The sequence below is a fragment of the Buteo buteo genome, chromosome 5 (assembly GCF_964188355.1).
Source record: "Buteo buteo chromosome 5, bButBut1.hap1.1, whole genome shotgun sequence".
Taxonomy (NCBI): domain Eukaryota; kingdom Metazoa; phylum Chordata; class Aves; order Accipitriformes; family Accipitridae; genus Buteo; species Buteo buteo.
In genome coordinates this window covers 32990200-33014535 of record NC_134175.1, presented here as the reverse complement: position 1 = coordinate 33014535, position 24336 = coordinate 32990200, and the positions used below count along the sequence as shown (strand labels likewise).

General features: G+C 36.0%; 1 protein-coding gene across 1 annotated transcript in view; it reads right to left on the bottom strand.

The window, feature by feature from the left end:
- The window catches only part of LOC142031310 (sodium channel protein type 2 subunit alpha-like), a 47602-nt gene extending 36313 nt beyond the window's left edge, over positions 1-11289 (bottom strand). The window contains 9 exon segments of the mRNA XM_075028536.1: positions 323-703; positions 1051-1341; positions 2217-2423; positions 3262-3403; positions 4690-4753; positions 8368-8604; positions 9664-9755; positions 10199-10327; positions 11207-11289. Of these exon segments, the coding sequence (XP_074884637.1) occupies positions 323-703; positions 1051-1341; positions 2217-2423; positions 3262-3403; positions 4690-4753; positions 8368-8604; positions 9664-9755; positions 10199-10327; positions 11207-11286 (1623 nt within the window). The 5' untranslated portion in view covers positions 11287-11289.
- Positions 11290-24336: the final 13047 nt, after the last annotated feature.

The window sequence follows — 24336 nt, the reverse complement described above, 5'->3', positions numbered from 1 at the left end:
GAATGTTTAGAAAGCTGAGCACCCTGGCTTGGGTTCTAAAACAGATTTAGCAATGGAACATTACTGATTTGATTCACTATGCAGGTGCATGCATATCCTTGCTCTGCAGGTATATAAAAATGTGCTACTTTGTTCTCTTTCCATTTTCATGCTTCAGCCTCTCACTTTTGAGTGAATCACCGTAAACCCATTTCATTACAGTAAGATATGCAAAAGCATTCACAACTTCTCAAGCATTTTTGAAGCATTTCATTCCATTAAAACATTGCCTGGTGCAACGAAGAAAAGTCATGAAATCTTGAGTAATTTAAAACTTTCTTACATAGTCATCGGTTGTTGGTTTATCTATTATCACCTCTGGCAGAAGCTGTCCAGTAGGCGACAACAGACGTGGTGGTCCATCCACTAAGGAAACCACCCCATTGCAATCCACAGTGCTGTGCATCTTCCCATTCACTGGAAACACTGTCAGCTTTCTTGATGATCTACTAGCCTGACTAATGTTACTACTGCGGCGTTCACCATGTCTGTGCGGCAAAAAGAGAGAACCTCTTCTGCTCCCATTATCCTCAAACGTGCTGTGCTCATCATCGGCAAAGTCATTTTCAGATCCTCTCTCTCTTCCATATTCTCTAAAACTGAAAAGACTTGTTCTGCTGCTACGTCTGGGAGAAAACAGGGAGCCACGAACACTCAGTAAAGACTGCAAAGGAAACAAAAAAACGACCGGCTGAAGATTTTAAATATACAAAATCTATGTCTATGTATTAAAAAAATAACAACTCATATTCCCCAGAAATCTGTCACTGTTATTTTTAATACAGTGCCTTAGGTAGATTTCTCAGACTTCTGGGGAAAATGCAATGCTGCTGTACATGTTAAGACCCACCAGATCCTAAACAATAAAATGAGACCAAAACGTTTGTTTAGGTACACTCTAGAAAATAATACCAACAGTAAGTCAGTATTTAAAACAATGCAACATTAGTTTGTTGGATATTACAGTTGTCTCACAAACCCCCAAAATAACAACTGCATTATTCACAGTACCTGGTGGGGTGATGTGAACGGCTTCCCATAAGCAAGTCTGTTCCCATCAAAAGAAAAACGGAAACCTTTCCTTCTGATACTGCCATCTGATTCAGATTTTGGAAGCTTTTCATCCTTCATGTCATCCTCTTCTCCAGAGAGCTCCCTCTGCCTTCTTTTCTTCCTTCTATTTCTCCTTTCTTTGGCACTTTTTGAGCTAAGCTTGGATGCATCTGAAGAACTATCTGAGGGTCCATCAATCCCACTTTCACCGCTGTACTCGGTCATCTCTGCTGCAGCTGCTGCTATTGCCTGCCACAGCAATTATTTAATGTGATGCTTTACAAATCACACCATTTTTTAAAGAAAGCTATAATCCTTGTTCCTAAGATTTATATCAAATTACTTCCAGATGTGTGACAAAAACCTAGATGGACCTGTGCAAAACTTCAAATGGAATTCTGTAATATGAATTAAAATAGAAGGGCAGTTATGAAAGTCACTGTTTGAACAGAGTTCTACTTTGCATCCATATCATGGAGTCAGCCCACATTGCTTACAGCATTCTGTCACAAAGTACATTAGAAAATACTTGAAAATTAATAAAATTTATTAATTACAGTAAATGTAATTGCAAACAAAAGAGCTAAACAGAGTCATACTTCAGTCTGTATCAATTTAGTAAACTAATTTTAACTGTTATTGTAAGTTACAGCTTCCTTAAGTTGCTGTTAGGAAAAAACTTTGGGGTACTACTTCCAGTCTTCCATTCACTGGTGGTAACACAAGTAGCAAAAATTAGTCAGAAATTTATGGGTAAAAGTATTTTAAACTCTAATCAAGGCTTGACAAGTATTTCACAAGCACTGTAAATATTTCTAAGCTGAGAAGTTGGAAAATCATCACGACAGGTTACTAGATACTACCCTTAGATAAGAAATATCTATTTTTAAACTATTATTCTGATTTGGGGAGTACTTTTTGTTCTCAGTTCAGAAATCCAGTAATGCTTTAAACATTATACATCTAAACAGCAATAAAAAGCCACAGAGAATGTAGTCTGAAGCACTTGTGAGGTATGTAAAAGCATGCCTTTTTTTTAATATGTTAATTTAATTATTGGTTTTGTTTTGAACCAATAGCATGCAAAGGAATATACTAAAGCTCAAACATTTGTTAGAAAATACCTGAGCTTCTTCTTGCTGCTTCCTCAGCTGTTCAAGCATGTGCTGCAAGTCTGCCTCCCTCTGTTCTGCTTCAACCATAGTTGCTTGATTTTGTTCTTCATAGGCCATGGCAACGACAGCCAAAATCAAGTTAATCAAATAGAAGGAACCCAGAAAAATGACCAGAACAAAAAATATCATGTATGTTTTGCCAACAGCTCGTAGCGTCTATAGGAGAAAAAGAGAAACGATCCATCTGGTGAAGACATGCATCAGTTCTGCAGTTCATAAGCATTTACTGAATTTGAAAAGCACAAAGCTATTATTGAGTTTTCTTCCCTCTGTAATAAGACCATACAAGCTTTCTGAATTACAAAGTAATCAAAATAAAGGGAGCATTCATGTATGTGAAAAACACGTTTAAGGATCATGCTGCTTTGAGACAAACCTCTTTTAATGCCTAATAATCTTGCAAAGGATGTGGGATCAGAGTAATTAATGTAAATCACACATCACAGGTTGGATGCTTAGCATGTATTAGCATGCTTTCCTGTTGAAATAACCAAAAGAATTAAAGATGGCACAACTGATTACATAATTAAAAGATAATATTTATTATAATTTACAGATTATCACACAATACAGTGAAAAGCTATGGTAAGAAAAGTAATTTATATCAAGCCATGCATTCCTAGTTATCAAAAACAGGCTTCAAAGTACAGAAATTAAGATTCATATTTTGCTGTCAGAGTATTTTTACAGTTTAAACTCAATATTAAAGTTTTTGAAAATAAGATCTTATAATGAGGCACAAAATGAAATACACGCTGTAAAAATTAAATAAAGGATCAAAAAACCCTCATGTGCATCTTCAGAAGTCATGTGACATTCTGTAGTAAGTGCCCATGTCTGCTTAATTCTGCAACTGAATTTGCTTCCTTTCATAAACACTGTTCATTTTCAATTGCTAACAATAGCAATGGTATGTAATATAAATATGAATAGCCTTTCCATGTTTGATTTGGGGCCAATAAGATATTAACCACAATTTTTACTATACACTCACCAGCTGATAAAGATTTTCCCAGTAGTCCTGTGTCATCAGTCGAAACAGTGACAAGAACGCCCAACCGAATGTGTCAAAGCTCGTATATCCATAGTTGGGGTTTTTACCAGCTTTCACACAAATAAACCCTTCTGGACATTTACTAGGAGGAAAAAAAAAGTAAAAAAAAAAAGTAAAGCAATGTATATAAAAAAAATCATCTAACACTAAAATGTTTTTAAATTACTGTACCTTGAGCTTCTAATGAGGGTTCACTAGATCTAATCTGTGAAGGGGGCTGCTATTTGTGGCTTACAACATTTTAAAAATCAGTGAGGAAATGAAAAGAGCGTTCTTTAAAAAAAGCCAGAAAAGAGCAAACAAGTAAATGAAAATCTTTCTTCCTACCTTTTCCACCATTATACACAAAATAAAGCTTATTCCCAACAATTTGTTAATACCTCTAGAGATACCTCTTCTATGGAAACAATATATTTACTTAACACAGAGATTCCATAAAGTCAGTACTTCCATGCAAAAGAAAGTCAGTATACATATTTTATGCTGAATTTTGTCTGTCAGCAGGGTTGGCATACCAGATTTCTTGGTTTCTTCAGGTCTGTGAATTAGTCAAGTCAAATTAACAAATTCCACCAATTCCTCAACAGCAAATAACCATCATAGTGATACTTTTATCTCCTGAAACTGTACAAATCAGTTTTGATAGCAGGTGATCCAATCCTGATATCAACTGTAGGCACACTGTTTCAGTTATTGCATTCTTGAAGGATAGAGGAGGTTCTTGCCTCCAAAACCTCTACAGAAAAACACTATAAAGATTTCTTTTCTTATATGTGCATGTACATTTGATGCATATTTACACACACACATAAAATTATCTTATAGTTAGGCACATATATACACAAAATGTTTACAAAAAGATTTAAGTACATCTGTTTTAAAGACATAACCAACAAAAACCAAGTGATGGACTGATGTATCATCAGAATATAGAATTATGTGATTATTTTTTTTTACAAAGAATTGTCACAAAGAGAGAGCAAGACAGTGCCATGCATGCAGTCCACAAACAGAAGAATCCTGAAGATGTCTTCCCAAAAGGCAGTCCTAAGTGCCAGTGCCTCATGCCTATTTTAGAGATGAGAAATGGCATGAAATCCACGATAAAGAAGTATGTTCTTGACATTGGTAATGCAATATCTATGTGCTGAAATGGAATTTTCTAGTTACCTAAGAGTTTTTAAAAGAAATTTACAATAAAATATTTTCTCATTCAACATTTTACTCATTCAAGTGTTTACTTACTATGAACTGTGACCACATGTTATTGATTGTGAAGTTAGGCAGCTAAATTAGCATTTTAAGTTTAGAGTGATGTTTTTCACATTTTGTTTAGACAGGTAGTATGTAATTTTCAGTGTACCTTACCCTGCATCTGAGCTATTGCCACAAAGTAGATAATCCTTTTGTCCTTCTATGCGATAGAAATGATCTAAAGAAAAAATAGGAAGCAACATGATTATAAACCAAAGGAGTGGGGGTTTTTTCTTTTTTTTTGTGAGGATGAACCTACATTCAAGTTATCATGGTTTGAATGTTCATAATCTCCCATTCATATTTTTCCAATAATGGGTTCAAATACTGGCACATCCATACTGGTAAGTAAAGTTGCAAAACTAAAGAATAAAATAAAAACACAATGTAAAAATAAAATCCTAGAACAATGATTAGAACACCATAAATTGCATATTCTCTTCTTGAGTCATAGCAAACACTGAATATCCTTCCAAAATCTGATGTTCAGTAAATGAGAGAAAGAAAGTACAAAGCTTAAAATTCCTTCTCTTATTCAGTAGGTAGATTGTAATCAGACAATTAAAGCCTATCTTACTAAAAATGGAACTATTTACAATGGCTGGCTCACAGTTTTGAAGTCAGAGAAACATTAACTGGCACATCCTGTGACTGAAAATACGAAGGTAGCATTTACAGGTAGATGGATGTTCCAATGGCAGTGTTATAACAGCTGCTGTCCTACAAACAACTTCACAGAATTTTTCTTTTAATTATAAGGTGGTAGACTTCAGAAATAAAGGAATATCTTTTGTTATTAATGATTAACACCTGTGCTGTCTTTAAAAAAAAAAGAAAAAATAATACAGCAAGAAAGATGATAACAAATTGGGGAAGATGTTGATATGAGTGAGGGCAGGCCCCATTCAGAGGGACCTAGGCAGGCTGAAGGAACGGCCTGACAGGAGACACATAATATTTGGCAGAGACAAACGCAGAGTTGTGTACGTGGGAAGGAAGAGCCCCTTGCAGTGGTACAGGCTGGGAGCCGACCAGCTGGGGAGCAGCTCTGCAGAAAAGGCACTGGTGGTCTTGGCGGACAGCGAGAAAGGTGAAGGTGAGCCAGCAGTGTGCCCTGGCAGCCAAGAAGGGCAACAGCCTCCTGGGCCGCATGAACAGCAGCACAGCTAGCAGTGCAAGGGAAGCGACCGTCCCCCTCAGCTCAGCACTCTTTAGACTGTACCTGGAATATTGTGTCCACGTTTGGCCCCCCCAATGCAAGACCGACATTGATAAAGTGGAGCAAGCTCATCAGAGAGTCACCAAGGTCATGAGGTGACTAGAACGCTGACCCTGTGAGGAGAGGCTGAGGGACCTGACCTTGCTCAGCCTGGAGAAAGGGAGGCTGTGGGGGGAGTGGGTAGAAAGCACCCAGCAACTACAAGGAGGTTATCAAGGGGACAGAGCCAAGTTCTTCTCACTGGTGTGTGGCAGGAGAATGACAGAAAATGGGCATAATTTGAAACAAGAGAGTTTCTGACTGGATATAAGGGGAAACTTCTCACCATGAGGATAGCCAGGCACTGAGATCTAGAAAACAGAGACAGTTCTGGAAAAAACTCTTATTCAAACTAAACTAATCTTCCGTCATCCTCAGTTCATATCCTCAATGTACCTTTCAAGCTGACAAAAAGCTTTGGTTTTCACAGAGTAAAAAGCTATTGTAGTATTTAAATAATCAGAAACAACCCACAGGATGAAGAATATATGAAGATAGGAGGATTCTAAAACAAACACTTAAATCAGATCTAGTGATGCCCAAATCCTACCATTCAAGAACAGTACTTATACAATGTCAGAAAAATTATAATCCTATTACTTCTATAATATCTTTAGAGCTGGCCAAAACTCGAAATGTTCGGATACTGATCTAAATGCCAGTGCCAATACTTTGACATGTGGATCCAAGATCTGCGCATATATTTTCAAAAAGTGAATCTGGCCTTGTTCCTTAATAAATGAAAATGCACAGATGTGAAGAAAAGTCACTAGAAGGTATCACGCTCAGTCACAGCTGACCAGCATATGATATGCTGAAAAATATATTAGGAGGATCCACACCTGAGGCCAGTGAAATTATAATGCAACTGACATATAAATGATTAAGAAGAGGTTATACAAGAAAGGAGGAACACAAACACAACTAGATGGAACTGCCTTGCCTGCATCAGCACTCCTTAGAGTCTCCCAGCAAAGTCAACAGTTGTAGCATAGAAAGCAACTGACATTCTGAAAGATTTTAGTTCTGTCTTTTAGTTTTAGATTGCTACTTAGTGAAAAATGGAAATAGAGGATCTACATACTGTATTTGAAGAGAGAATTCACAAATGTTCTACAGCATATAAACTATCAGCCAGAATTGCCCACAAAGCACTATCATCACTCCATTTTCACATTCCTTCTTAGGCCAAATAAACTAGCTAAATTGATAGATTGCACAGAAAATGTAAATACAGTCACAGAATTTCCAGAACTTCAGAAGCATAGAAAGAAAATCTGAAAATACAGAAAACAGCACAGAACTTTAATGTCCTTTTTTAAGTAAGGAAGGAAATATGACTCATCAAAACTTAGCATGTAACAACTGTATTTTCTTTTACTTTTGAGTCAGTGAGGAGGAAAGCTAGCATCCATTATTCTACCAATTTCTTTTTACTTAAATACACTACTTTTACAATTAATTACTGAACAATATCCTGTAAATCCACTTCCAGCACAAACGCACACGTAAAAATGAATCAAATTTTTGGCAATGAGAAGTTGTTATACTACATCTCGTGGTTCATTATGTATTACAACTTCACTGGTGCTATCACTTAAAATGACAAATACAAAAAATAAGTATCTGTGTGTTTCTGAACCAGCCTGAATGTTGTCACTGCAGTCTGCAGAGATTAAGAATGTTGAAAAATATCTGGGTAAAGATGTATTTGTCAGCTTCCTTAGTAACAACAATAGGACCTACAGATGAATACCATCTCCTTCCCTACCAGAATCTCTACTTGCCTAGTGAGTTCTTTATTTCACAGAGAACAACTGGTTTCTTTTCTTACCTCTGCCTAATAATAAAAGTACATCTTAACTAGGAAATCTGTGTTATTTATCTAGTGCTTCTCTGTCTTATATAAAACCTAAAGATACAAGGAGAGGCTAAGAGAATTGGTTTTGTTCAGCCTTGAGAAGGCTAAGGCGGGGGGGGGGGATCTTCATGCTACCTGCAAGTATAACATGAAAGGCTGTAATGAAGATGGAGCCTGACTCTTCTCAGAGGTGCACACTGGAAGGATAAGAGGTGACTAGCCAAAACTTGAGCATGGGAAATTCTGAACTGATATTAAAAAAAGTTACCGTGAGACTTGTCAAACACTGGAACAGGCTGTGCAGAGAGGCTGTGGTATCTCAAACCTTGGAGATATTAAAAACTTGACTGGACATGGCATTGAGCAGTCTGCTCTAAGTGGACCTGCAGCTGAGCAGCAGTTAGGATCTCCACAGTCATCCAGACAACCCAACCTGCACAATTCTGTGATTCTAAAACCAAACTAACCTAATAAATACGTTTCTAAGTGCAGTTAATGGAAAGAACAATCATGTCTGTATGAGTTTGAGATGCAACACACAAAAATCCCTACTCTTTGTGATCCTATTTAATTGATTTTTATCTTTAGCCTATAGTATGAAATGGTGATCTTATGTGTGCCTGTGTGTGTTTATACACAAAAAATTTTAGCAAGTTACAACAGTATTTCTTACTTTCATTCTCAATGTATGCCGTCCAATCAAACACTGTACCATTAAAGTATGGAGCTAGGTGTTTTTCAAAAGATGTTGAATTTTTTGATGGCCATAACAAGCATTTATTCTTCAAATTGCCCATGAACAGCTGCAGTCCTATTAGTGCAAACACACTCAGGCAAAACACAGTCAAAATCATTACATCTGAGAGCTTCTTCACAGACTGAATTAAGGCTCCAACAATAGTCTTCAAGCCTGCAAACAGAGGCAGATTTTTATTATAATATTAAATATTTACCCAAGCTAAAATGCAATGTGAACTACTCCAACACACTATTAAATACCATGCACAGCTTCACAAAAATAGCCTTAAAATATTTTCCAAAGGAAAAAGGTACCAGTAAGTCTCATTGTTCCTGACAAATTAATCTGAAAATATGAATGGGATTGAATGGTACACATTCCAAAGCACCTGCTCTTCCAATGAAGAAGTAAATTTTTATTCATGCTCTCTATATATGTAAAATACATGTAAAGAAGATTGTTCATTTTATTTTCTTCTTGATGCCTCTTGCTCCAAACCTTTGCCAGTGTTCTATTCCAACACATAATATATTGGTTCTATAACAGCAAACAAAACCAGAACACAATTGCATTGTAGTAGAAATGTTAATGATTGCATTCCATTGCATCCTATTCAACTGGAGGTGGGGTTTGGTGAAGACAGGCATCTTAAGGTAATAAACACATCATGCAATTCCCATGCTACTCTTGATTAACTTATTCCTTTGTCAGTGATTCAACTTTTACAACAGACTTATATTTTCAATCCCAAATGTTTTTGATAAATAGTAACATTCATATTAGTAAGAGAAAAATAAAAAGAGTTAATTTTGATCCTTAATGTGGGAAAGAAAACTTGACATCATGAAATGGAAATATACACAGGCTATGTAATTCAATTTCTCATGCAAGAATGTATTAAACTCTGAGGCTGAGTGTTTTAGAGAATTAGAAAAGAGAATCAAATTGAAGTTAAGACTAAAACCTGGATGCTTCTGTTAAAATATGAGTTCAGCTTCTGTGGAATTTCAGTCAGCCTCAGTGTTTAACCTCGCTCTCACCTGGAATGACTGATATTGTTTTCAAAGCTCGGAGAACTCTGAATGTTCTCAACGCTGAGACATTGCCCAGGTCCACAAACTCTGTCACATATCTGTAGTGAGGGATTCCACACACAAACACAATGACAGCACACAAAAATTAAACACAAGTGATGCAGAGTGCCTACCATTTTACACAGTTACTTCTTACCTGGGATTACAGAAATAGTTTTCAAAGCTCTCAATACTCTGAAAGTTCGAAGAGCTGAAACATTGCCTAGGTTTACAAATTCTGTTATATACCTGTAGGATTAAATCACAGTTATTCAGAATTAAGGTAGAGTGTATACTACTGACCTGGACCTGTAATCCAGACTATTTCTTTTTGGAAGGGGCAACTTTAAGTGAAAGACTTGCATTCATATTTTCCTGTTTCAATTAAGTTTTCCCTAAGAAACACACCCTTGAATATTTCCATTGAATGCAAATTAAAAATGAAATGTATTTCCCTGATTTATTATTTAAATACTATTTAAAATTGTTCAGTGGTAACTTCTCTTTTGTACTGTGGGATGGTCCACTAATTCTGCTGTGTGCTACATTACTGTAAAATAATAAAATGGAATAAGTTGAAACACAATTCAACTACAATTCATTTTAAATGAGCTAAGATAACCCAAACAAATTATTACAGGTTCAAAAAAAGTTCTAAATGGTATTTTACTTTAAAAAAATCATATACTTACGCAAAGGAAATGACAACAAAATCAAGCCAGTTCCAGGGGTCACGAAGGCAAGTAAAATCATTTATACAGAGGCCTCTTGCAAGGATTTTTACCAGAAATTCAAAAGTATAAATTCCAGTGAAAGTGTACCTATGAGAAAACATCCAAAAGTTAAAGATTGTTGTTCAGTGATACATCATCACAGGCATAAAGGAAAATCACTCAAAAAACAGTGATTAGTGCATGCACTGTAAGAGCAGTTACAAACTCACATAAACTATCACTGTTTTCCCACCATTCTTCTTCAAGGTAATTGGTTTTGTTTATTTATTTTATCTGAAACATATTTTTGTAGTTTCTGTCATATAAAGTTCTGAAATTTCAGCACGAATAATAATAATCATGACTAACATAAAGAAAATGTTTTTGCTAAAATAAAAATTTCAGCATGGTTGCTATGTCAGAAATAAAATCCATGGGTAAGTGAAACCTAGTGTTTACTAAAGGTACTTGATGGCTGACCAGGTAGACTTGAGAATGTCAAACAATAATCATCAGCAGAGGTATTTTCTTTAAGGAGGGTGTGCGTCCCATTTTTAGATTTTGTTACACAAAATTAAGGTGCTTCATAGGGGCTACAGAAAGCATCTTCCGCACTGAAAAGCAGCAGTTTCATGTTGAATGGCTATTTTCTCCCTGCCTCCCCCCCCTTCTTTTTTTAATAAAAATGCTAAAGGAACAGCTCAAGAGGGAGAATGCATAAAAACATTACTTGTACAAACATTCTGAACAAGAGTATTAATCAATTTTGTTCAGAGAAAAAGGTTAACAATATCACAGCTTCTTTCCTTCCTAGAGCTTGCAGGTCTATGCTGCTTTGAGTTGCAGCTAGGACCAAACTCTAGCCTAGAGAAAGGAGAATACTAGTGTTACACACAAGGGTAAGTAAAACTACATGGTCTAGCTCCTAATTTAGCTTTTCATTTTTAAACCACTTCAAAAATTATTAGCTAATTTAAGTATACTTACTCTACATTCTTTGCCCAGTCTGGAGGGTTATTCCATGTCATAAATACACAGTTTGTCAAAATAGTGAGCATAATGAGCATGCTGAACAACGTTGACTGTAGTTAAGGAACATATTCTTTTCTAATGCTGAATTTGCATCATACAAAACATGAAGAATTGACCAGGCTATAGAATATTGACAACATATATGATACAAATCAGTTTACTATCACTAGCAATGTCATAAATAATGCAAAGATGTTTCACAATAACAATGGCTATACCACTAACTCTGTAATCTAGGTATACGTGCTGTGCATCTCTTCCTCTGAATTTAATCAGAGGGTTAAAGTGACAAATCTTAGCGCTGATTCACTTTGAGAGAAAAAATTAAGGGCAGGAACATATTTAAACACTAAACAAGAAAACCCAGTGGTATTAAATATTTAAAAAGACCAGTAATAATTTTCAAGAAACCACTTGAAAAGGATATGAATGAACCAAAATCTTAATAGCTGTTCTTCTAATAATATTGAAAGGAGATAAAAGGTACAAGGCAGGTGTGGCACTGAACCTGAAGATTGTCTTCCCTTTATTCAATACTATAAATGTCTTTAAAACAAAACAAAACAAAACAAACAAACAAACAAACAAAACCCCAAACATAAAAGGAGCAGGGGAAAGATAGAAAATAGGAAATTAAGGATACATGTTAGCAACCTTGCCATAAATAGAGGCTGTACTTACACAGACATAAGTAGCCAAATTTCTTTTCAGTAGAATTATACAAGCAAATAACAGATTCTAAATTTTCACGAGCAATGAAAACTGAACACCATATATTCTTTGACTCTGTCCTCTTAAACAAAATCTTCCTTTCAGCATTTTCCAGGATTATGTAATTACATTAAAAATATAATTAAAAATGTGTCATTTTTAACATTTAAAATTAATCCAGCTGTATTACCTGCACTTCAGATCAAAGCTGGCAATGCAAAACAAAGCACCTAACTAACCATTTTTGGGCATTTATGAGCAACTATTTAACCATTTCAGCACTTCAAAACTGCTTCTGAGGTGAGACACCCTCGGCTTTTAAAGACTTTACTGCCTTTATTGCCTGTGCAGTCATCACTGGTACCATTTATGCAACCTTTTTTTATTTTGACTAGGAGAAACAATGAAAATGTCATCTAATGAAATCTTAATTCAATCTACATCTTATGATCATTCTCCCAAAAGGCTACTATGTGGAAATAAGCAGGTTTTAACATGGAATCTTTCTGTTTTCTAATGATATTGCACTGTAAAAGAAATAGATCATTTGACAGTAGCATTCGTGAAGTTGAAACAACAAAAACTAAACTAAAAAACCTACATCTGATTATTAGTCATCAACGTTCTGTACTAGAAAAAACACTGCTTTAACTTAGTTGCTTCTTACAGAGGTAATATAGCTCTTTGGTCACTTACATGCAAGATACCAATCTGTTGATTATGCACTACTTAATTTCAAGAACCTGTTCTATGTTTTTAATTCAACAAGCATTTTATTGATTTGCACAATAAAATAACCATTCACTGCTTATTTTGTACTGCCTTTTGAATGTAAACTCAATTTTGCTTTCATTCTGAACAGCATTCCACTTCACACCTACATAAAAACATCTTCATCTGTACTTGCTAAAGTCATCACCCTCGCTCTTTTCTTCTTTTGTTATCATTATATCTATAGAAGAAACTGAGTCACATTACAGTACATGTATATAAATTTAGATTTTGTCTTCACATCAATATTGGTCCTATAACATAGACCCAATATTGAAACACAAAGTACAGTTTTAGCCTTTACACTTAGTCCTGTCCGAGAAGTGAATGTGGGGCTACTCACATGAATGTTATTTTTATACTGTTTTGCTGAACTGATACTGAGCCACAAATCCTCTTTCACATTAAACAAAACCAAAGCATTTTTATAAACTTTCTGGGAAAACTTTGCATCCATGCAGATGTAAAGTGATTCTAAGAGGAATGACGCAAAGACTTTCAAGAACTTCTTTGCTCTGTAACATACTATTATGGAGGGCATATGACCTCAAATTGTCCTATCAGTGTACTGTCTTCATGTTCTTCATGGGGCAGTGCAGGGAGCGACTACTTGCTGGGGAATTGGTATTAAAATCATCAGGAAAACATAACAGGTCAGAAAAATCAAATCCTCCCCATTAGACTCAGAACAGTTGCAGTGGTCCTGAAGCAAACTCTAGCATAACAAACCCACATCTGTAACTGACACAAGCTGTTACCAATCCATAGAAATCACATCACATGAAGCTGGCAATATGTGATAATAATATTTTTTCTTTTTTTTTTTTTTTTTTACTTATGTCCCTCCCTAGTCAAATAGATTTTAACATTTATCTTTTTGTAAAACAAATATTTCTATGAGATTTCAAGGAATGTTTGACAGTCGATTGTTTTGGCAGATGACTGAACGAGCACTTTGTCCAAAGACTACCCTACTCAACTAGATCTCGGGTACTGTCTGTGTTTCCTAGAAACCCCAGGAACAGAGTAGCCAGCCAGACAGAAAGTTTTCAAATGCTTCAGCATTCAATCAGATTTGAAAAGATTAAAGGACATCTAATGCAAAGTCTACTAATTCAAAATATCTTCATAAGGAAACCTTAGATATCAAAAGAAAAGCTCTTTAAAAAAAAAAAAAAGCAACCTAAGCAGAAGAGCTACAGTCATATTTCTTACGTATTCAAAATAATTAACATGATATCACATACTGCATAATACTTTCAACCAGGGCTTCTGATTACCTCCATACCAGAGCATTTATCGCTTCATAGCTCAAGAGGTGTGTTCTAATTACACTCTTAATATAAAACACTTACTTTTTTATTGATATAATATGGATCCAGGTCCTCCAGGGGCTCAGATACCATTCCCGGAGGAATATCGCCATAAATAAATGGCAGTGTTTTTCCTGCCTCCAAGTCACTGCTTGGCTTTGGGTGATTTTCTTCATGACTGCCATCATCTTTATGTTCATCTTTGCCACAATGAGATTTTTCATCAGCAATACGTTTTTCAATAGCTGCAAGAGATTCTTTGGTGAAATAGAAGAAGCTGTCAGATCCTGGTGGTAATAGCATTGCCTGTGCCATCTTTTCATTCTGCAAACTTTAAATGCTTTTAGGCTCTTGTGCAAGAAGATCCTAGGAGAACAAGAGAAAAAAAAGTAACAGAAAATAGAGGGCAAAAGCAACAAAAATCCCCAAATAAAAGCTTTTGGCATAATCATCTTCTGCCTCTTTTCTAATTCTAAAGCACTGTAGCAAGAAGTATTTGAATTAACTGTCAGATACTTAATAGAAAATTAGCTACCAGTAACGACATGGCAAACGGATACAAGTTATGAGGTAAAGAAAAAAATGAAAGGAGGAAGAAAAAAAAATTAAATTTGCATGCAGTTTGTCAACTCAGGTTAATGCAAACCTCACAGCAAGAAAAAAAGGAAAAACATTCCCTCTTTCCCTAGCATAAACATTAAGTTAAAACACACCTTATTGTGAAAAAGTAAGAAATGTGTTAACACAGCTATGTACTGCAGTCAAGGGTTACAACTTCTAACATACAGATTCATGCATCAAGTTGGCACAGTACCTTAAAAAAACTTGCAACTTATATACAAAAGTAGAAAGAAAAACCAAGCCCTTTCTATTTCTCTTTTCATTTCTGATAGCAACACTACTCCATCTGGTGGCTTATACTATGCTTGCTAAATTAATGTTTATACTATACTATTAGACAGGTACTACATGAACACATTCTATATTTAAAGCCATATGAACAAGCAGAAAGCAACTGGGCTGAAGTTTATTTAGTCTTTCCCTTTTTGGGTTTCCTGACTTGCATCTTCCTGATCTTTAATTGTAACTTTGGTGGTGCTATTGTCCATAATTAAGGAAATGATGATGGATTTTAGATTTATACAAAAAAATACAGCATACTCTCCCCAAAGTTACAGCACTTTCTCTGAGGCCAGCTATATTCTCAAAAGATCTAAAGAGAATAAATTGATTAAATTCCAACAAACAATAATAGATCACTTCTTTCTAGCTTTCCATTTTCTACAGTGAGAGCACAGTTAACACACATGGGCGCAATATCTTCAGAATAAGCCAATTTTATGGACAGAGACAAAACGAAATCCAGTCCCGCTTGCTGGCATTGGTAAGTGTTGCAGCCTTTGCCAACACAAGACTGCAGTGGGTTGACCTTGGCTGGCTGCCAGACTGCCAGCCAGCTGCTCTCTCCCTCCCACTCCTCAAAAGGAAGGGCAGGGAGAACCAACTAAAAAAGCACATGCCTCGAGATGGAGACGGGGAGATCACTTACCAATTACTGTCACCGGCCAAACAGACTCTCGACTTACGGAAAAAACATTTATTGCCAATTAAAACAGATCTGGATGGTGAGAAACAAAGACAAAACCTCAAAGAGCTTCCCCCCCATCGCGTCTTTTTTCCAGGCTGAACTTCACTCCTTTATTCTTAACTTCTATACCTCCTCCCTCCCCAAATGGCACAGGAAAGACAGGGAATGGGGGGCTGGGGTCAGTCCATACCAGCTCCTCTTTGCTGCTCCTTCCTCCTCGCGCTTTTCCCCTGTGCCAGCGTGGGCCCTTCCCACAGGCTGCAGGACTTCAGGATAAGACTGCTCCAACATGGGCTCTCCACGTGCCACAGTTCCTTCAAAAGATACCCACCTGCTCCAGCATGGTGTCCTCCACAGGCTGCAGTGTGGATATCTGCTCCAGTATGCTCCTCCACAGGCTGCAGTGTGGATATCTGCTTCACCACAGCCTGTCCCACAGGCTTCGAGGGAATCTCTGCTCCAGCACCTGGAGCCCCTCCTCCCCCTCCTTCTTCACTGACCTTGGTGTCTGCCGGGCTGCTTCTCACACTTTTTTCCTCACGCTGACATGTGGTGCTTTGCCCTTTCTCAGATCTGTTTTCCCACAGGCACCACCATCTTGGCTGAGGAGCTCAGCCGTGCCGTGCGGTGGGTCCGCTGGAACCGGCTGCGTCCAGCACGGGGCAGCCCCGGGCTCTCCTCACAGAGGCTGCCCCTGCAGCCCCCCCCCCCCCCCCCCAAAACGGGTGGTGCCACAGACACCTACTCCAGAAATACTGTGAATACTGGTCAGGGTGCTGTGAGGCCTGATTCCCAAGAGGAAAAAACTTGAAGCGGATTTAGATGAGTTGCTCCATTTGTTATAGGCTTCTGTCACCAAAAATGTCACAGACTGAGCCTGTTCTACCCAGGAGGTGAGAGCTGGCTAAAGACATAACTTTTGGTTTTGATCACAGTGTAAGCTCAATAGTAGGGGTGTGCTGGGAAGGAAAAACATTGATGACATACTTTTTCATGAAGTATAACAGCTCCGAAGTCAATTAACACATAACACCATGAATCCCAGAAATCTGCCTCTTCTAGGTCAACTTTTAGGTCAACTTAACTTTAGTTTTGGAAATTTTTCTATTTTTGTAGCAATTTTCCAGCAGAAACTAAATTCTCATGGACACGCAACCTAATGTTACACAAGCCACCTCTTCCTCAAAATTAGCCACTCAAAGGTATGCACAGACTTCAAAGCCCTGCTTATTCAGCTGAGCTACAACAGCTTCCGAGTCCTTAGCAAATACTCTTTATCATGATAAAAGACACATAAAAGGGGTCTTTGCACAGGCTAGTACAGAGATGAGAAATTTCCTAATAAATAGCTATAGAAATCAGCCATTTTTCATGTCAGCCACAAAGCACTTTAGGAAAACACAGAAATGTTTTTCTCTGGAACAGAAAGCCCAAGAATGTCAAGTCTTCCCTCATTTATTAAAAAATGAATAATTGCATCCATGCCATCTCGAAGTGATTCACCATTCTCAAATGAAATGTCTGATTGTTGTTTAGCCTTCTCTGGCCACCCTTCTCAAATCCATAGCACCAGTAATCCTGAAGGTCTGCCCAGCCATGCTTGGGCTGAGAAGCAGCTGTGTCTGAAAAGGTACTTTTTCTTCAGAAGCTGGATGACATCTGTGGCTCTAAATACCCAGGGAACACGCACCAGCAAAAAGGGAGAAAGAACTGTCTTAAAAGGAAGGACGCCAGGATCCTTTTCCATAAGCTTAAGTTTTACCTAAGAGTCATACAAGTCTTATTTGTTACCCTTAGGTCATTTACTTTGCTTACAACTCTTTTTCAGAAATAAGGGGGGTGGGGGAGTATTATCTGCTTCTTTATTTGTAAGCTGAAAATTCACAAGGATTTCCCTACTGTGAGCAGCCATGTCAATTTAATTTTTTTTTAAGTCAAGGAAAGTTCTTACTAGCAGGGGCTTTTTCCTACACCAAGGTGGTGGCAGTATTAAATCAAATAGTAGGTTTTCCCCCCAAACCCTATTCCTATATGGTATATTAACCAATACTGTATGTGTTGTAACAGATTCTGAGGACTGCACTTACATAAAATTTGCCTTTTCTGTATTGAGTGATGCAAACTACAGTTAATATATATGCAGCTACATGTAATCAGTCTACACACAGTTATTATCCAAAATGGTTAGATGGTTCCACCAAGTCTTTTAGCATCTGATGAGACAAGACAGCAAGACCTACAGCCATTAGAACATCTTAAAACCAAATAAAACAGGACCTGTACACACGGTGCTGCCCTGTTACAGTCATACGGCCCTTTTATGGGCTAAATATGATACAGGTTTTTCAGCACGTCTACACACCACTGACCAATCCACCATGCCTACAAACAAGCAGGGGCATACTTGGCAGTCTAAGAAATACTTAGGCAACTTTGTGTTTTGATTACTATCCTCAGAAACAAAACAGGCAGAAACAAACATGTCAACAAAAAGAAAGGGGAGACACCCGCAGAGAGTAAGACAAATATATACTATAATATTCAGCTGGTCTTTTGGAGGATGTTCTCATTACTCGGCGAAAGACTTTACAAAACTTTGAAAATAGTTTTCTAGTCAACTTTATGAATGTAGACTCAGAAGGTGATGAATACGATACCTAGAGAAACAACTTGTTAGCAAACATGTACTTGAAAAATGTCACTGTTATGTCTGTCTATGCATTTAGGCTAAATTTACTCTTTAGAATTCTGTAATACGTGAAACGAAAAGTTCATGACTGTTCATCTTACCAAATACCACTACGGCCTTATAGCAGTTTTTCTGAGTTGTTACAAATGTCATCAGAATGAAAACTAATCTTTCCGCTTGCATGTTCATATTCCACTGGTTTATTCAGCAAGGCTTAAGTGGTAACCTTAGGGCTGAGATGAACTCCAGTGTATCTCTCTAGAGACAGCATAGCCAATGACTGCAGCACATCTCTCAGTGTTAACATAAAACAGAAAAAGGTTATTTTCCAATACATAGCAGGAATTCTCTTCTATTAATGATTTACCCTAGCAGCCTAATCACAACCGTGCTTGGAAAAAAACCCACACCTATTAAACACATCTTAAGTTACAGTTCAGTAACCATATTTTCTTGTCATGATTTTTTTAAAGTACTGCAAATATATAAACTCTGTAGCATTGTGGAGCAAACTGATGCCACTTATATCATTACCTCATGGAAATCAGTTTATCTAAGAAAGAAGTGGAGTGAAAAAAAATTATGAAGATGGATGGATTGGTTTAATGACTTAAATGTTATCCCTCTCTTCTGCAGTCTTGATGGCTTCTGTATTATGAACTAAAAGGTAATAACAAATCAAATCAGAAGACAAGAAAGAATATGAATCGTGAAGAAACTAAAACTGAACCCCCCCCCCCCAAAACCACAAAAGTCCTTCTGAAAGCTTACACACACACACACACACACACACAAAATGCCCCAACATTCAAAAATCCACCAACAGTAAAAACCAAAAAACAACAGATAAAAAAACCTGTTTTCTCAGCTTACTATCAAGAAATAGGCTTGTGATCCAACATGGCTATATTTTGCATGTAAGTCTGAACAGAGACTCTCTTCATCAAGCAGGACAGAAAAAGCAAGTTATAAATGGAAGATTAGAGGCAACTGCTGCATACCACTATCTAGTAGCACAGCACTAGAAGGAAACTCCTGGGTCCAGGAACAAGCCAATAACAACATGATACTAATGTAAACATTAATATATTCTCATAGAATATGGTTGAATGAGCAAGAATAATTTTTAAATGGCCTTTAAAAATATATTTTTAATATATATATAAAGAAAAGCATCAGGGTCATATTTATGGCATTTTAGAAACAGTACATCTCTTATTACTCCATTTTCTATATCTGACATGTAAACAGATTACTGCTCCAATAGATTTTCTACCAAGTTGTATTAAATCTAGCCCTATATTATTTTACAGGTAGAAGTTTGAGGTTTTGAGCTTGAGTCCACTGGGCTAAAAAGAAAAGCACAAACACATTGTTTATATTTTCTATAGGAAACTACAAAATGTTTATTTTAACATTTACAAAAATAATGGTCAAGCTTAGGCCCAAACCATACAGCAACAAACCCTCTCTATTGAGAAAACATGTTTCCCATACAGACACAGTATATTTATCTTCGTATTTTTCAGAGTTAGAAACAACACATGTGCTCTTACTACTCTATATTCCATAACATAACAATGAATTTTTACAGTATTATTTTCAGTGTTCTCTGTACGATGGTGCATTTCATAGTGCTATTTGAATAACATGAATAAAGCTTTCAGCATACTAAAGAAGCCAGGTGAAATTACTAAGTCTCAATAACCATACGTCTCACATGTATGAAGATTAATTAAAAATAAGAAGCTATTACCATAACAGTCAGGTGAAGATGTACAGTGAAATTCAATTAGGCAAATGATCAAATTTGATGTGTCATAAGCAAACCTACGTATATTTTCTTTGCTACACTCTGTTTTGTGCATGTGTGTATATAAAAGAATATGGCTTTTTTCCCAGGGATACTGAATTTTACTATATAAATTAAGACTTACATTATTAACTACTATATTGTCATTATTCAATGATGCAGCCTTCAGACTGTTACAGTTTCTACAGAAAATAAGCTGGTTTTATCCCTGCTACGTCAATATTACTATTCTGTGATAATACAAATCCAGAAAGTTCTTAGGAAAATGGGTTAATCTAGAAAGCGTCTTCTCTAATCAACAATTAAAAATCCAGTAGTCTTCCTTCTTCTTTCAAATAGTTTCCTGTGTAGATGCTAACAGTACATACACTATGTGTCCACTTACAATGCTAAACATCAATAAGAACTAAAACATTTCTGAATTATTAATTGCTCTGAGACTGAATAAATTAGACCTAAGGTACATTTCACCCCTGATACTTCTCGGCAGGAGACTGTGGCAATACAGTAGCACTAAGTGAGACAACTCATTTTAAACAAAAGATTTTGCCATGTCCTTCATTTATAAGTTGTTTCTTTCTCTATAGCTTTTTATTGAAAATATTTTAAAGACTAAAACAAATGCCTGTGGAAGACAGACTGAATTTGTTTGGTTCTAGGGATTCAACTTCTTGTATGCAACTCAACTTACACGACCTGTATCTTTTCCAAAGTTACTCTAAACTAGCTATTTTCAATTCAATAACCTCTGATTTCAACATATGAATTTCTAGTAATACTCAGAAGACACCTGAAAAATATTAATATTGCAGGAAAGAAAAATGTTTAAAAGGTAGAGGATGCTACAGCTCATCTTAAAAAAAGAAAATTTCTGTAATATAAGCCCATTTTTAGAATCTGCAACCACTTAGGCAAACTGACCTGCCTCTTTCCTTTATGTCAGAAAATGTATTCATCAAGTGCAGATCCAGGAAATTCAGTCCTCACAAACAAGCAATCCAATCACTGATGTATCAAAGAGAAAATCTGGAATAGAGCCAACACATAGCAAGTACAAAACTTTGAAAGTTTTTTATTGTTGCCAACACAATGAAAACCAGTGAAAAACATGATTTACATTGTCAGAAATGTGACATGCACATATTTTTATTCTAGCAAGTATGATATTTATGTATGAGTGACTACTATGACATTTTTCCAGACCACAGAAATACTTCTTGAAATTTGAAGACCCTGCTTCTAATTAGGTCCAAACAAATCATGTAGTAAAGTCCCTGGATAGTAATCCTAATTTAAAGCTTCCTCAAACTGTTAATTCCTTTTACAAAATGAAGACAAGTTTACATCAGATTTACTCTTACACTAAGGGTATTCTTCACTTCAATAGCCCGTCAGCCACTGGTGCTTGCTACTTTCATGTATTTACAGTAAAAATTCTCATCTCTGAAATTTTCATCTAGTGATATGAGTTCAGTGACCCTTTTCTTTGAGTCAAATAAATTATACCAGTCACTGAAAGTTATTTTTACATTTTTGTGTTTATGTTACTTTGTGGAGCAGGTTTGCTTTTGTAAATCCTGGTGTTCAGTCTTGCAAAGTTTCACTATCAATGTGTTGGGCTTTTTTTCTCCTTCATTCTCCAGATTCCTCCCTCAGTTTGCTGCTGTATTTCTGTGTCATTAATCCAGATTATGACAAAATAAGACTTTATGTAGTTTCCAACGCAAAGCACTGATAATGTGTGCTGGGTGACCTTTGCACCAAACCACTTCTCTCTTATGAAACCAAAGATGATGACATCAAGTTAACTACATTATGATCTTTATTTGTGTAAATTTGGATATTTTTTCTGTATAAATTCATAGCAAAGCTTTTAAATACTATTTCTACCTATGGCTTTAAATGAGCATGCAACTAACTCCTTGTTTTGATGCTTAAAATCCAAATAGAAAAATTAAATACCTCCATGGATACCACTTAATAACATACCATAGCTGCTTAAAGATTAAGCTATGAAACAATACTGTCTATATGTATTTTCAACTAATCACGGTACTTGCACAGTGTTTAGTTTCCTTGTATTCATTAGCTGAAAGAGAATATGAAGGAAGAGCAACCATCATACAGGATAGATTTATTTTCTTCACACAGAGGACTTATTACCCAATAATTGTGTTCAGTTACAAAACTGAATACACCACTTAAACTTGCTTTACCTATATGAACTCTTTAGGATGTAACTGCCAGATTCCCCAAATGATAATCCAAAGTTTATTTTATCCAGAATCGTATGAACTTGATCTTTTATCATTTAAATCCTATAAGTTTTTGCACCAAGAGAAGTTAATGAAAACACAGTGAAAAAGAAATTTTATTTTTGTACAACAGGGAAAATAGAGTTTCAGGAAAGGCAGCTTAGCAGGATGTTTAAAAGTAAGTTGAAAACAGTTCTCCAGGAGGGTGTCTTTTTCCTTAAGCATTGAAATTTAAAGGAAGGAATAAAAATGTTTTAAAAAAAGACAAAACTCCAATAAATAATAATAAAAAAGATTTTTCAGAATTACTTACTCTGGCCTTACTTACCTCAAATAAGACCAGAGTAAGACCTCAAAGTTACAAGAAAAACAAGAATGCAATGACAACATTGCAAGTTACTTTTCAGAGTTAGATTTCTTTTACATTACAGATTTTCTGCAGTGATTCCAAGAAGTCAATAAATAATACTTTCAGAAAAGAAGTACTACAGTACTTCTAGATTAAATTTTCAGAAGCTCTCTGGCTCAGATTTCACCTTCACTGAATGAATGCCAGCTGAAAAAGAAAAGCACACATCCTTCAAATGAAATTGTGAAGAAAATAATTGCCACAATAGGCAGAAGTTTTGCTTTAAAATGTTCTGCCTACATAAAATCCAGACATTTACGAAATTCTTACAGACTGCAGTCATCGTATTATTACCAGCACATGTGCTCACTTAACATTTTCTTGGAGAATGCAATTTTCAAAATGAGTAAAAAAAAAAAAAAAACTTTTTGCTTGAAAAATAATATTTTTTGAGGACTAATCTTTCTTTTTTTGTGAAGTAGAAAGAAATAAATAAAAATGAGGTGGGGGTTTTTTGTTTGTTGGGTTTTTGGTTTTTTTTTTCAAATGGGATCCTGAGAAAGCTATGTGGTCCTTAGCAGGACTCTGTCCACAGAATAAGAGTTTAATATTCACATACATATACAAAGAAATCCAGGAATTGCACTATTAAAGATTGGAAAAATGTTTCTTTCAAGTTCACAAGCTCATTTTTTATCTGTCAATGCTACGTTACAACAAACTTAAGACCCAGAATTTGGTCCAAGTTCTTAAGTCAAGAATTCTTATTTGATTTAGCATATACATGAGAATTGAAGCTTATAACATAATATCTAAAACTGAGATGCAGATCCTCCTTGTGTAATGGACTATTTATTGGAAGACACTCAGCTACTCTGCTTTCTTGCACAGCAGAAGAATAAGCCTAATTGTATACAACATTATGTTACATGACTAATGTTAAATTAGTTTTATCCAAAGCCACTCTCAACTTCCATTAACATATGAAGGAGATTAAAAAAAAAACACCTCAATTATGTTTAAAGGTTAAGGTCTCACAAACAGTCTTTGTTATCAAGAGAGAACATTTATGAAAAAACTACATTTGGAAATTATAAACTTGGAGACAATAAGCAACATTTCTTTTCTCAATTAATGGGAGAATGATAACTTTCACGAGAAGTGAATTTGCATTGTATTAGAGTTGCATATAAAACCAGGATAATGTATTTTAACATATTAAGTGATATGCTTGGAGAAGGACACGTTAAATGAAAAGCAGAGGCATCTTTCCATGCATAAAATGCAAACTTCCTGCAAAATAAAATGGACGTGGAGACAAGATACATAACAATTGGCCTAACATCTACATTCTGTTGTGAGAAGCCTTATTGCAAAACCACAGCCATGACACTTCTCTATGTTAAATATATTCATGTTGAGTTCAAAATCCAAGATAGTTTTAAGCTTGTGCGTAAACTGTAGTGTTGTCAGAGATCTTTTTCACTATTGTTTTGTAAAATGAAAACCAAAGGAAAAAAAAAAACCAAAATACACAGCTACTCTACCAGTCCTATGTCCAGCACTACATTATAGGAGAAAGTCTCAGTTAAGTCT